The sequence below is a fragment of the Saccostrea cucullata genome, unplaced genomic scaffold (genome assembly GCF_032062105.1).
Source record: "Saccostrea cucullata isolate Sc308-1 unplaced genomic scaffold, CSIRO_AGI_Scuc_v1 ctg16436, whole genome shotgun sequence".
Taxonomy (NCBI): Eukaryota; Metazoa; Mollusca; class Bivalvia; order Ostreida; family Ostreidae; genus Saccostrea; species Saccostrea cuccullata.
The window spans coordinates 1-12,794 of record NW_026941217.1 but is presented as its reverse complement, the minus strand read 5'-3'; the positions used below and the strand labels follow the sequence as shown (position 1 = coordinate 12,794).

Sequence of the window (12,794 nt, the reverse complement as noted above, 5' to 3'; positions counted from 1 at the left end):
GATATTTTTATATACCGGTATATAGGACAATCAAGTAAGCAGTTTTTCCCCATCTTCAACAATAGTTTCACAATGGAAAAAATATATTTCCTCTAGGATTGACAGGATTGCAATATCTACCTGAATCATAAAACTTTTATTAACCTTTTAGATTTATGAAGTATGGAACATGCATGTCTTCTTCGTCCATAACAAGTTCGATATAAAATGTAATGCCTCACTTTCTACAGTTTCATTTCACTACCATTGATTTGGAACAGGTATATTGCATATTTTGTCATTGTCTAAATTTAAGACCAAACCAAGTACTAGTATATATTTACTAAATGGTGAGCATGCTTATCTTTTTTATTCCTTGTCCAAGTAGGAAGTCCACAAATCCTGCTAAAATTACATAAATTTCTTTCATCTAAAAGTTTATGCTGGTATTTTTGTTTTCTTTTTTCCGCTTGTAATTTTTTATGAAATGTTACAAAATAAAACAACAAATAATCCATATTATCAAAGTCTGGGATGAAAACTGAAAGGTAATTATGAAATCTCCTTACTAACTTCCCTTTGCATCAACATAAGTACATGTATTTTACACCAGTCGGTTTATTATGTCATTGAAGAAAAAAAAAATGATTAGAAAGAGAATGAGGAAATGATCATAAAAAAACATGTATAGCAGAGTGGTTTTTTTTTTTACATAATGAAAGGAATTATTTTTTGTGAAAACATATGTTTTTATAAATCAATAAAAAGTCTAAATATTTACGTATGTTATCAAATATAAATGAAGAGGACGTGTAACATCCTAACCTGGATCATATAATCGAGAGTAAACTTAATAAACTCCCCACTCCAAACCCCCAATCCCCCCCCCCGAAAAAAAGAGGGATAAGCCTGTGAAATATGATCATAAAAGCTCATACAATTATCATAAAAAATTGTGACCAAGGTTAAAATTTTTCGAATGTGGGTTAAACTCCAAGATCAAAGGGTTCAATTAAAGGAATCCAGGGGATTGCCTTGTCATCAGAAATAAGCCTGTTAGAGCCCTAACACCAACTGTACAAAAGTTATGATCAATGTTTAATTTTTCAAAACTAGGTCAAACTCCAAATTCAAAAGGTCAAATGTTGGCATTCAAAGGAAGGTCTTGTCTCATGGAATACATCTGTGAAATATAAGGATCCCAGTACTAACGCTTTAAAAGTTATGTCTAACGTTTTTTTTTTATAAATAGGGCGAACTCAAGTTATGGCCAAGGAAAATTTTTGCAAAGATTAGATCAAAGTCCAAGGTCAAATAAGTTAGTACCCGAAGAAAGGCTTTTGTCATAAGTAATACACATAGAAATATGAGACATAGCACTGATTATGTGATTTCTGTTAATCTTTCTAAGACCTCTTGTTTCATGTCGTGCCCTTAGAATTGACTTGGTGTACAGATGATATAGTAATCGGTATTAAAGGATTGACAAACGACAATTGTTTCAGGGACGTAGCATCAATTAATAAGCTCACCTGAGCCGAAGGCTCAAGTGAGCTTTTCTGATCACATTTTATCCGTCGTCTGTAAACTTTTCACATTTTCGACTTCTTCTCAAGAACAACTGGGCCAATTTTAACCAAACTTGGTACAAATCATCCTTGGGTAAAGGGAATTTAAATTGTAAAAATAAAGAGCCAAGTTTTCTCACAAGGGGAGATAATCAAGAAAAGACAAAAATAGGGTGGGGTCATTAAAAATTCTTCTTCTCAAGAACCACTAGGCCAGAAAAGCTGAAACTTATGTGGAAGTGTCCTGGGGTAGTGTAGATTCTACATTGTTCAAATCATGACCCCCGGGGGTTGGCGGGGCCACACTGGGGAATCAAAGTTTTACCTAGAAATATATAGGAAAAATCTTTAAAAATCTTCTTCTCAAGAACCACTGGGCCAGAAAAGCTGATACTTATGTGTAAACATCCTGGGGTAGTGAAGATTCTAAATTGTTCAAATCATGACCCTCGGGGGTTGGGCGGGGCCAAAATGGGGAATCAAAGTTTTACATAGTGATATATAGAAAATATATTTGAAAATCTTCTTCTCAAAAGCCACTGGGCCAGAAAATCTGATACTTATGTGGAAGCATCCTGGGGTAATGTAGATTCTAAATTGTTCAAATCATGACCCCCGGGGGTTGGGCGGGGCCACACTGGGGAATCAAAGTTTTACATAGAAATATATTGGAAAAATCTTTAATAGTCTTCTTTACAAGAACCACTGGGCCAGAAAAGCTTAAACTAATACGTGGAAGCATCCTGGGGTAGTGTAGATTCTAAATTATTCAAACCGTGACCCCCGGGGGTTGGGCGGGGCCACAATAAGGAATCAAAGTTTTACATAGAAATATATAGGAAAAAAATCTTTGAAAATCTTCTTCTCAAGAACCACTGAGCCAGAAAAGCTGAAACTTATGTGGAAGCATTCTGGGATAATGTAGATTTTAAATTGTCCAAATTATAACCCGTGAGTTAGGATGGGGTCACAACAGTTATTAGAAGGGGGGTCTGGTAAAGGGCAGTATGGTCAAAGCTTCTCATGTGAGCGATGTGGCCCATGGGCTTCTTGTTTCAAAGTGTGTTTGTGTGGGGGTGGGTGTTAGGTTCCTTTCTCATAGTGCCATTTTTTTCATGCACTACTACTTTACCCTTACTTAACTATACTGAAAGGGGAAGCCCACATCGTCTCTGGCTCCCTGATGCTACATGCCTTGGTTTTCTTATAAAATAAAGATATCTAGTGGATGTAAATATAATGGCATATTTATTGAAATATCATCATTTCAAAATTATATTTATATAAATCATATAAGCACCCTTTTACCATATATCACCTATGTTGAAAATGAAATACATAGACTAGTAGAATGATGGACTAGTAGACTGTAAGATAAAATTATGACTTAACGGACGCCACAAGTCTTCTCCAAAAAAGTTCCCTTACAGATTTATCAGTGGGCCATTCTAAAAAAGTTGTTGTTTTCAGTAGAACGTGTAAAGAGTTACACATATTTTGAATTTCAATGTTTTCCAACATCACGACAACCAGAGAGCTCCTCCCACCCTCCACGTCTAACGCCTGGGCCAGGGTCATCTCAAACTTGCACCAGTGACTCCGGACAAAGTTGTTGGTCAATAGCAAGACCACTTTCCGGCTTCCGTGAATGTTTTCAGTAATATTATCAATAATCAATTTGCCGACATCGAAATCTCGATCATGTAGGCAAAGCCTAAGATTTTCTTTCTTTTCCAAACACGGAATTAACTCGGAAATAACCCAGACACGGTCGTTAGTGTGATAAGCAACAAAAACGTCATACATGAAATCGTCCTCACCCTGTAACGGTTCGTATCCACGTTTCCTGGCACGCATCAAATATATGTAGTATTTAATGTGCCATCGATAATGATATACCACACTGCCAACGAGGACGATTAGGACTAGAGCCGCAGACACCCCAGCCGCCGCAATGACGTAAGGGTTCAACGGATGGCAATCTGAGTAGGACAACTTGAACTCAGACAGAGTTTTCCCTGCCCATTTTTGGGGTGATTTACACTGATATGCATACGGCCATAGATACAGAATTTTCGTATTGTTCCTAATCCATTCCCGAAACCACACTAAGTCACACGTACAAAGATATGGGTTCTTTCCCAGGGACAGACGTTCGATGTTTTTCAAAAATTCTTGGGGGAAAGAGGTCTTGTTAATTATAGCAATTTCGTTGCCCTCAAGATATAAAGTTTTAACCGAAGTAACATTTTGAAATACCCAACTCTCCCATTTGCTGAGCAAACACTTTTGCAAGTTAAGGGAATTCAGGAATGGCATTCTTGAAAACAAGTTTCCTGGGAGGGTCAGGGCGGATGTGCTTTGTAGAATAAGCTTGGTTAGATTGGTCAAGTGGTGCAGGAGTTCGTAAAGCATCACTCCATCGTAGGTGGTCAGTCGAATCTTTGTCATGTCCAGAACCTGCAATTCGCGGCAGTATCGAAATATGTTTTTGTAATCTGACATTGGTTGAATTGGAGCTTTGATATCCGGAAACATGTCCATGTGGTTTGCTATGTACAGAAGGCGCAATGAAGAGCTATTGAAACATGTAGTTTCAAAAACAATATTGTTTGAAAGTAAATACTTTAAAGAAAGACGCACCAAAGAAGGTAGATCTGAAAATGTGTTGTTTGGAATGACAGAGAGGGGATTGCTATCCAAAGTAAGATTTCGAAGTCTTGGAAGGCATAGGCCTCTAAATTTGTTTCTGTTAATTTCAGAAATACGGGTCTGGCCTAAATCGATGACCCTTAAGTTTGGAACTAGTGACGTTGAATAGTTACAAAAGGTCGGCACCGTTTGTAATTTATTATAGCGCATCCGAATAACTTGTAAGTGGTGTGCACCTTCAAAGTCTGTTTTATTTATGTGGTTGTTGTTGAGGCCGATATTTCTTAATCCTGGCAAGGTTGAAAACACCCGCCCATAAAACTTTGTTAGTTTATTTTGATTAAGTGAAATTCCCTCAAGAGTGGAAACATTCTGAAGATAATAAAACATGTCATCTGGCAAGTCTGGGAGATTCATCTGGATCAGATACAATTTCTTTAATTTACTGTGACGAAGTCCCTGGAAACTTTCTTTTAGGATCGACACAGAAATCTGATTCCCACTGAGGTCCAAGAAAGTTAAATGACTGAAAACTCCAAAGGCATCACTTGAAATGTTCTTAATTTGATTCCCTCCGAGTACCAGTTCCTTTAGCCGGAGATTCGTTATATTCCGGAACGTGTCTCGAGTGACAGACGGCAGGGAATTCCCCGTGAACTCCAACACTTCCGTATTCGCTGGAAGCGATGGAATGTACCATAAACGGTCTCCGTGTTTCGCACAGGACACTCTCCGATGGGTACACTTACAGAAGTGATGAGGACACCGTGTTTTTGAATAACTAAGTTGAATTAAGTATCCACACGTCAGAGAGAGCACCAGGAATGTACGCTTCAACATTTTGTTTGTAAACATGACCCCCAGACAAGGTTCACCTGTGGAGACAAACGTACAACTAAAAAGAAAATAAAGTCACGAGATTTATATTACGAAGCAGGAAGAGAAATCTTGATGTACTTAAAGCATTAAGTTTTGCTGAATAACGCATCGTTTCGATTATATTAAAACAAAACATTCGAAATTTACATGCAGATGGATGTAAAATAAGGATCGCTTCATATAAGCACTTCAACTTAAAGGGGCCTGGACAGATTTGAAGTTGAATAATTTCTAAAATTTTCAGTATAATACATGTATACCGATTTGTGCGTTGCTATAGCATTTTACGCAAAAGTATTATAGCGTGTTTTAAAAACTTTAAATTCTTTACATAGAAATTATTTAAACTAAAACTTTCGAGGCGCGTTTAATTTACACGCATCCTTGCGCTTTCATGATGTAAATTTTAGACATACATGTATGTTTTAAGTGGAAAATCTGTATATTGTGTATTTATTGAAAAAATTAAAATCACAATCCAGAAAACTCGTAGCAGAAAGTTGAGATGGCAACACCAACTCACCAGTATTGTCAGTCGGGACACACCTGGTACAATTAACAATTTCACGAAAATATTAAACAATACTGAACAGAGCTCTTGCCTAGCTGTTTGTTATGAATAATGTTTTTATCTTCAAAATAAAAACAAAATGTAAACAAATTAAAGGTAATGCGTCTGATCTATTTTATTTATTCCCACTTTGTGTATTTAAAGCCTTTTTGTAACATTTTTCTTTTATTATCTAGAATCCCGTAAAAATGAAACATATACTCAGTATTTAGAGATAAGAAGAGTATTCAAGATCAAAAGTCCTTAAAACAATACAAAATAGAAGCAGAGCAAACACGGACCTCCAAATCATCAGAGGTGGGATCAGGTGCCTTAAAGATCCCCTGCTGACCGGTCACACCCACCGTGTGCTCCTTATCATGATCGTGAAATAACGGAAAATTCGTCGTCAACTCAGTGTATAAATAATGGATTAACAAAGCGTGAAAAACGTCAGTCAGCATTTGACTCAATGATAAATTGTATTTGCTGAGAAGGTCATTGTATCGACCATAGAACTTACGAAATTATGACTTTAAAATATATTCTTGTTTCAACTTGTTTGTCAATAATTTATCTCGTTTGAGAAATTTTTCAAAGGTAGAAAATGCTTTTGCTTATCGAATCAACTGATATACATAAACTCGGTATGCAGGTAATGAAGGTATATTGCTGCAAAAGTAGGGGAAGTTGACGATTAACAAGTTAAAGTCATCACGTTTGTCATAGAGCTTGATTGTTAGATTACCATTAACGTCTAGTAACGTCAAGTAAGTTATCCAAGTATGAAACAGATGTGTCACCTAACAGATGTATCTTTTATCTCAAGCTCACCAGGATCTATGGTATCGACATACGAATGGAAATTACCATAGTTAATTGAAAATGGGTCGTCGATATATCAAAATGTTGAGCTGAGGCCATAGCTACTGTTTTTTTCTTTCCATGCCTAAGATTTTGGACAAATTCTGCTTCATATGAATACGAAAATATGTCCGCTAATGGGACGCAATTGGTACCCATCGGAATTCCAATAGATTGTTGGAAGACCTGGTCTCCAAAAACAAAATAGATACTATATTGTCAATCAGAAACTTTAAGCATATTTCATGTCAACTTCAGAGTACTTGTGTGTGCAATCAGAATGTTTTTAACAATTTATGAATTTGCAAATGACCAATGACAAAGTGAGTAAAGACTTTAAGTAAAAACAAATTTACTATCAGAACATTTTTTGTTATATTTGCAGGTGGGAATCGGTAGAAATGAGATTTTTTCTTCGCTAAAATGAATGTATCTTGGCATTTGGCCAAAGAAAATTACCAATGCTTCGTCAGCATGGTTATAAATGCACTTGGGAGTTTATTAGACAGCTCCTGGTATGGTTTTAAAATACATTTTATCTAAATCAATGAGGTTGATTGACAGCTTCAGGTTTCTCTCGCTTCCACAAATACTGAAAAGTACCCCCCCCCCCCTCAAAAAAAAAAATAAATAAAATTTAAAAAAAATTAAATATCAAAATCTTAGTCAATAGAGTACACGGGAATCTTTCTTTTACAATTTCTTTTTGTCATTTTGTATAGTTTTCTGAGGACAAAAAACCGGAATGCGGTCGGGTCCAGGTTCTGAGGTTTAGAATTCCTTCAAGGTTGAGAAAAATGGCTGCGTCCAGTTACACATGTTTGCTCTCTACTCGAAGGTCGTGTTTAGCTTCTCTGAGGTCATATTCCAGATACAGTACAGTATTTCAGAAATACAAAATAAAACAACAAGGTTTGCAATTTTTTTGTTTAGTAACTTGTGTTAGTTATTGTAAATTAGTGAATTATTATAATGAATTTTAGAAACTGAATTTGCTCGGTTGATGTAATTTCAAAGTGAATTTCAGGATAGTATCCGATTTTGGAAGAAAGCCTGGCAAGTGGCAAAGCACAGGTGCCTGGGATTTAATCTGCAATATATTTGGATATGTGTCATAAATAGTTTCCTATAAATGTCTCGCTTCGCTTTTATTTTAAACAGTTCTTTCATTTAAATCATTTTGCACCTACCACTGTTAATAATTAGGCCATTTTGTGATTTAAGGGGCTGAGGAAACACACATGGGTTATTTTAAAATATAACATCTGATCATAGTATGATGCAACATTATCATTGATTATGCACAAGTCTCCGATAGTTACACAGTTTTAGGAAAATATAAATCAACAAGTCATTTATATGTTGTTAGTATATAGGTCCCTGATATGACATTGGTGGAAAGAATCTATTTCTATGAACTTCAGTCAGTTAGTGGTAGTGTTTTGATAAAAAATGTATTAAGATAAAAAATATTTTTACAATCATGATTTTGAGTTCAAGGACCAAGCTAAGATAATTGGACTTTGTTGATATGGCTTTTCATTGCAGGGCTTTCGATTCTCTAAATCTGGGGCCGATATTCGGCCCCGTTCCCAATGCAAAAAAGATACTCTTCTTTCCCAAAAGAAAGGTGTAAATTTCCGAATTTCCATAGCAAAATATTAATTAAAAATTAAAAGTCCATGAAACTTAATCGCCAAAAAAAAAACCCCAAACAAAACACACTTGCAAATGAAAGTGAAACTGTACTACTATTTTATTAGTTCACGCCAAATGCATTCGTAAACTGGATCGGGAACCAGGTTATTGTTTTTACAAAAATGTGTACCAACTATGAGTGCAGAGTATCTTGTCATGTAGTTTCGACAAAAAACATCATTTTGGTTTCAAAAATAGACATTTCATTTAAACATTAGTAAGCTGCACCTAGAAACACCCACGTTTCAGCATGTTCAGTCTCGCGCTGTATTGGTAAGCAAAGTTGTCCATGTGATCAAGGAAATTCGGGATTATGTGACTAGCGACTGTCACTCAGAAAGACATATAACCGCAATATCAAGACTCAAAGATAGTAATGACAAAGCTAATGTACTTTTCATAAATAGCCTATGTACCATGTTTGTTCTGTTCAACTGTTTATTCAAAACCAGAGTTAAATTGATGACAAAATGCTAGAAAAGCAAAATTTGAGGAATTTTTAAAATCCAACTTTTCCCAAAATGACGATAATTTTCCCATTTTGAACGGCCCTGGCCCCAGTCCCATAAAGTGGTGTGAGAGCCCTGCATTGCAAGATATATTTTCCATGTGTTTGAATTTTGCAAAGCTTTGTTCAACCGTCAAAACAAGACTTGACACTAGCAAACCACATTGAAATAAAAAGTTTGTTTCTTTTAATCTTTGCCTGTGAATCTCAATATGCCAAATGAATGTATTTGATTTTTTTTTTGTATGATACACATAGACATGATAGATTTCATCTAACTTCTTAGTTCTATGATTATGAAGAATACTGAAATTCACCAACTGCAATGAGCTTAAAAGGAATAAAATATGTGTGCCCGCATGTTGTGGGGTGAGCCGCATGGTGCAGCACACCATTATTTCAAAAAGTACCGGGTAATACCTGAAATCCCACATATTGGCCCAGTGTTACTTTTAAGCGAATTAGTGAAAAAATACACTTTTATCTATTTTTAGGATTTGTTCCTGTTTACCAGGCCCAGAAACTGGTTCCCTGGACTAGATCTTTCAGCACCAGTCCATACTACTTCAGTACAGACAATGAGCAGACTGTCACTGCTGAGCCAGCGGAAGAGGAGTACCACAGCCTCATAAAGGACACAGAAAGAGCAAAAGGTCAGTTAAAGGGCAAAAGGTAGTAAAATGGCATGTTCCAAAAATCAAAGGTCAATAGAAAAGACACCAAGGTCAGGAGAGCAGGCAAAAAGATCTGTACAGGCAAAAAAAAAGTCAATAGAACCGGCAAAGGTCAGTATAATAAGCATATGATCAGTAGAACAGGAAAGACAAAACTCACAAAGGTCACTGAAATAGGTTAAAGGGGTGCGTATCATTACCGCTACATTTTCAAAATTTTCATTACCGCTACAAAAAACCTTACATTACCGCTACATAAAAAAGTATACATTACCGCTACATTGCCTCTTTCGTTAGCCAGCCACTTACGAGTGTACAGTACAACCTATAAATGCATACGACCCATTTTCCCTGCTCACCACGGGGAAGTGAAAGTAGGACTTGGAACAGGATGTTTTTTTTTAAAATCAATTTTATTTCATAAAAAATAAAAAAAATTAAAATCAAGCACTGTTCATAGATAAAATTCTAATTTTTGTCAAATGTTTTTTTACACTATCGGTAAAGCCTTGAAAGCCATTTGCTTTACATATTGTTGCCTTGTCATTTCCCCACTGTGGTATTTAGCTTTCAGTTCCCTTCTTTGTGCTGTCAGTGTGTTGTTCTCCTTTCGTCCTGGGAGAATCCTGTTTCTTGCAGCACGCATTTTCAAGTAACTTTTTGTCTGGACAGCATGAATCTTGGCCAAATGAAATCAGAAATGCTCGGATGTGAACTATAAAACATTGTGCCGAATTCTTTATGAAAACTTTCAAACTCAACATCAGCATATGCCCAAATGGTACAAAAACATCAAACACAACGCACTCTTCAACTTCTCTAGGATCCAAAAAACCCAAACCAAAGAAAACTTTCAACCACTGTCCAAATTCTATTGACTAGAACTCATATGCCGAACCATACCTGGCTAAATCGATATATGTAGCGGTAATGAGTTGTTTTTTGTCGGAAAAATGTAGCGGTAATGATCGGTCGAAAATCTGGAAAAATGTAGCGGTAATGAGTTGAAATTTTGAACAATGTAGCGGTAATGTTGACCTCCCGGTTAAAGATAATATTTATAGGAATAAGTCAGTGGAATAGGCTCAAAAACAGCAGAACAAACAACATGATCTCCTTTAGGTAGGGAGGAGTCAATATGATCACTGTGATCAAAGTATAACTTAATTATCCAAATAATTAGGGCCCCGCAAGGATTTGCGGGGCCCTATAGTAATCACTCTGTCTGTCCGTCTGTCATTCTTCCGTCCACAAATTTTCTGTTTTTTCCTAATAACTTTTTTTATGGTTGACCAATTAAGTTCAAATTTGGTATGGTAGTTCAGTAGGCAGAAAGACATATTTTGATGCTAAGTTTGTTTCTCTATGTCCTCTGGTTTGGAGCTGGGGTGGTAGGGTAGATTCCTTAACTTTATATAAGAATGAATTGGCAAAGAGAGATAACTGCTGAAGATGTTCCCATTGTAAACTGAATTCTGCAATGAGTCCATTGGGATTAATTAGCTTTCCTCCTGAAAAAAATCCAAAGCATTATCTTTATCTGTCACATTGAGATGAATTACCACCTCTGTTTGCAAATGAAAGAACTTTATTCGGTAATAACCAATATTTGCCCCCCAAATCAAACTTTGATGGAGATATATTTAATTAAGTTCTTAAACAGGGGAGCATATGCTGACTTCAAAGCACTGAATATTTTCATAAGTAATGACTCCATATGTACGTAATGACGTCACAAACATGACGTAAGTTTCAGTTTTTTATGAATTTTACAGAAAAATGTACATATTTCGTCGATATTTTGAGTAAAAGTCACCGAGCGCATGTGTGTTCAGGATCAATATTTTGATATAATGTGTAGAATGATAATATCAATGAAATATGTCAATATTGTTCCTGAACAAACCTGCGCTCTATAAATTTTAAAGCTAAAATTGTTAAAATTTTGTCCAATTTTTCCTCTTTCTGAAAAATGATATGAAATCGGACTAGTTTGTGACGTCATAAAAACAAAAATTGTAAATACACTGCTTTGACACTGTAATAGTTTCTGTTAATTTATATTTCTCATACAATTTATTGAATTCAGCACATTTCAGGAAGTTTTCAAAATTTGACTTTTGTGGGGGCAAATATATGCAATAAACCGCATATTATAGTTCTTTGTAGTCAATTTGGAATGCTATGAAAACTCTGAAACATGGAGTTAAGTATAAATGTTTATACTTTATTTTTGTTAAAATATCCTACACAATGAGTTCTGATTTCATTGAATTCTAAAAATATTTGCTTTTGTAAATTCAAGAATATTATTATCAATTTTTAAGGTACCTTGATAAAAATCTCATTCTATCATTAATGAAAAAGTTCTTCTTGTAAATTTAAATGAAAATGATGAGAGAGAAGTACAATTAATCCCTTGGGATTAACTATCTAGCCAGATTAGCCTGCTGCAGAAAATCTGGAAGGCTTATCTTTAGCTGTCACTTTAAGATTAATGAAAACCTTTTTCTGCATTTGCTGTTTGTTTTGAAGTTAAGGTCAAGCCTTCATGATATTTGCATTCATTGAAGGAACATATAGAGTTGTTCTGAATTGTTTTGAATCATTCCGCAAGCTGCACCCTTATAATTCTATCCCATGGCGGGGCCCTTGCTGACTGGTCAGTTTTCTAGTTATATACAAAAAATCTCCCAAATTTTTAATAATATCCTTAAGAACAGCAAAGCCAGAATGGAAGCATGCTCTGACTGTATGATTATAGATTCTTCTCAAATACGGGAAAGCTATAATTGTTGTATTAATTTAGAGTCATTCTCAGGTAGTACATGTATACATCTATACAAGTTTGTTAAAATCCTGTTTCCCAGGGACAGGATGAAAACACAATAGATCAAAAGTATTGGACAAATCTCAAAAAATTGTGATTAGTCATAAGAACATGAAAACATAGTATTTAAAGTGTAGATTCAATTTTGTTCAAAACATACCCCTCCCTATAAACATTTCTATCATTAACTGATCTGTCATATCTGTCATATGGTCTTAATCCACTGGGGTGCAGTGGGACCACACTATGTGATCCAAGGTTTACATATGAATATGATTATAGGGAAGAAAATATATTGTTTGTCCAGTTTTGTGCATCAAAATAAGCATTCTGCTTCTGTTCATTTTATAAAAAAAGATGCATAAGACTGTACATCATCATTAACTTATAGTACATTTAACTCAAATTCCTGCCTAATTGACTTTTTGTTTGGTTAACCAGGTCCATTGGATCATCATGAATTTCAAGCAGAGACCAGAAAATTACTGGACATTGTTGCTAGATCACTGTATTCAGAAAAGGAGGTATAGTTTGAAAATGTTGAACCAAAAGATGTAAAATCTCTTCCAATTCATTGTGCAGATATATTTGC

The 12,794-nt window shown here is 35.5% G+C and overlaps 2 protein-coding genes across 2 annotated transcripts; one reads left to right on the top strand and one right to left on the bottom strand.

The window, feature by feature from the left end:
- Positions 1 to 2,778: 2,778 nt before the first annotated feature.
- LOC134257442 (toll-like receptor 2) lies at positions 2,779 to 5,217 on the bottom strand. Its single transcript, XM_062740061.1, has one exon. The coding sequence runs from the start codon at positions 5,052 to 5,054 to the stop codon at positions 2,928 to 2,930; it is 2,127 nt and encodes a 708-aa protein (XP_062596045.1). The 5' UTR covers positions 5,055 to 5,217; the 3' UTR covers positions 2,779 to 2,927.
- A 2,003-nt stretch (positions 5,218 to 7,220) lies between these two features.
- Positions 7,221 to 12,726, top strand: LOC134257441 (heat shock protein 75 kDa, mitochondrial-like; the record flags this gene model as incomplete). Its single annotated transcript, XM_062740060.1, has 3 exons — positions 7,221 to 7,404; positions 9,193 to 9,351; positions 12,644 to 12,726. Coding segments are annotated over exons 1-3 (357 nt in total), but the record flags the coding sequence as incomplete, so codon positions are not given.
- Positions 12,727 to 12,794: the final 68 nt, after the last annotated feature.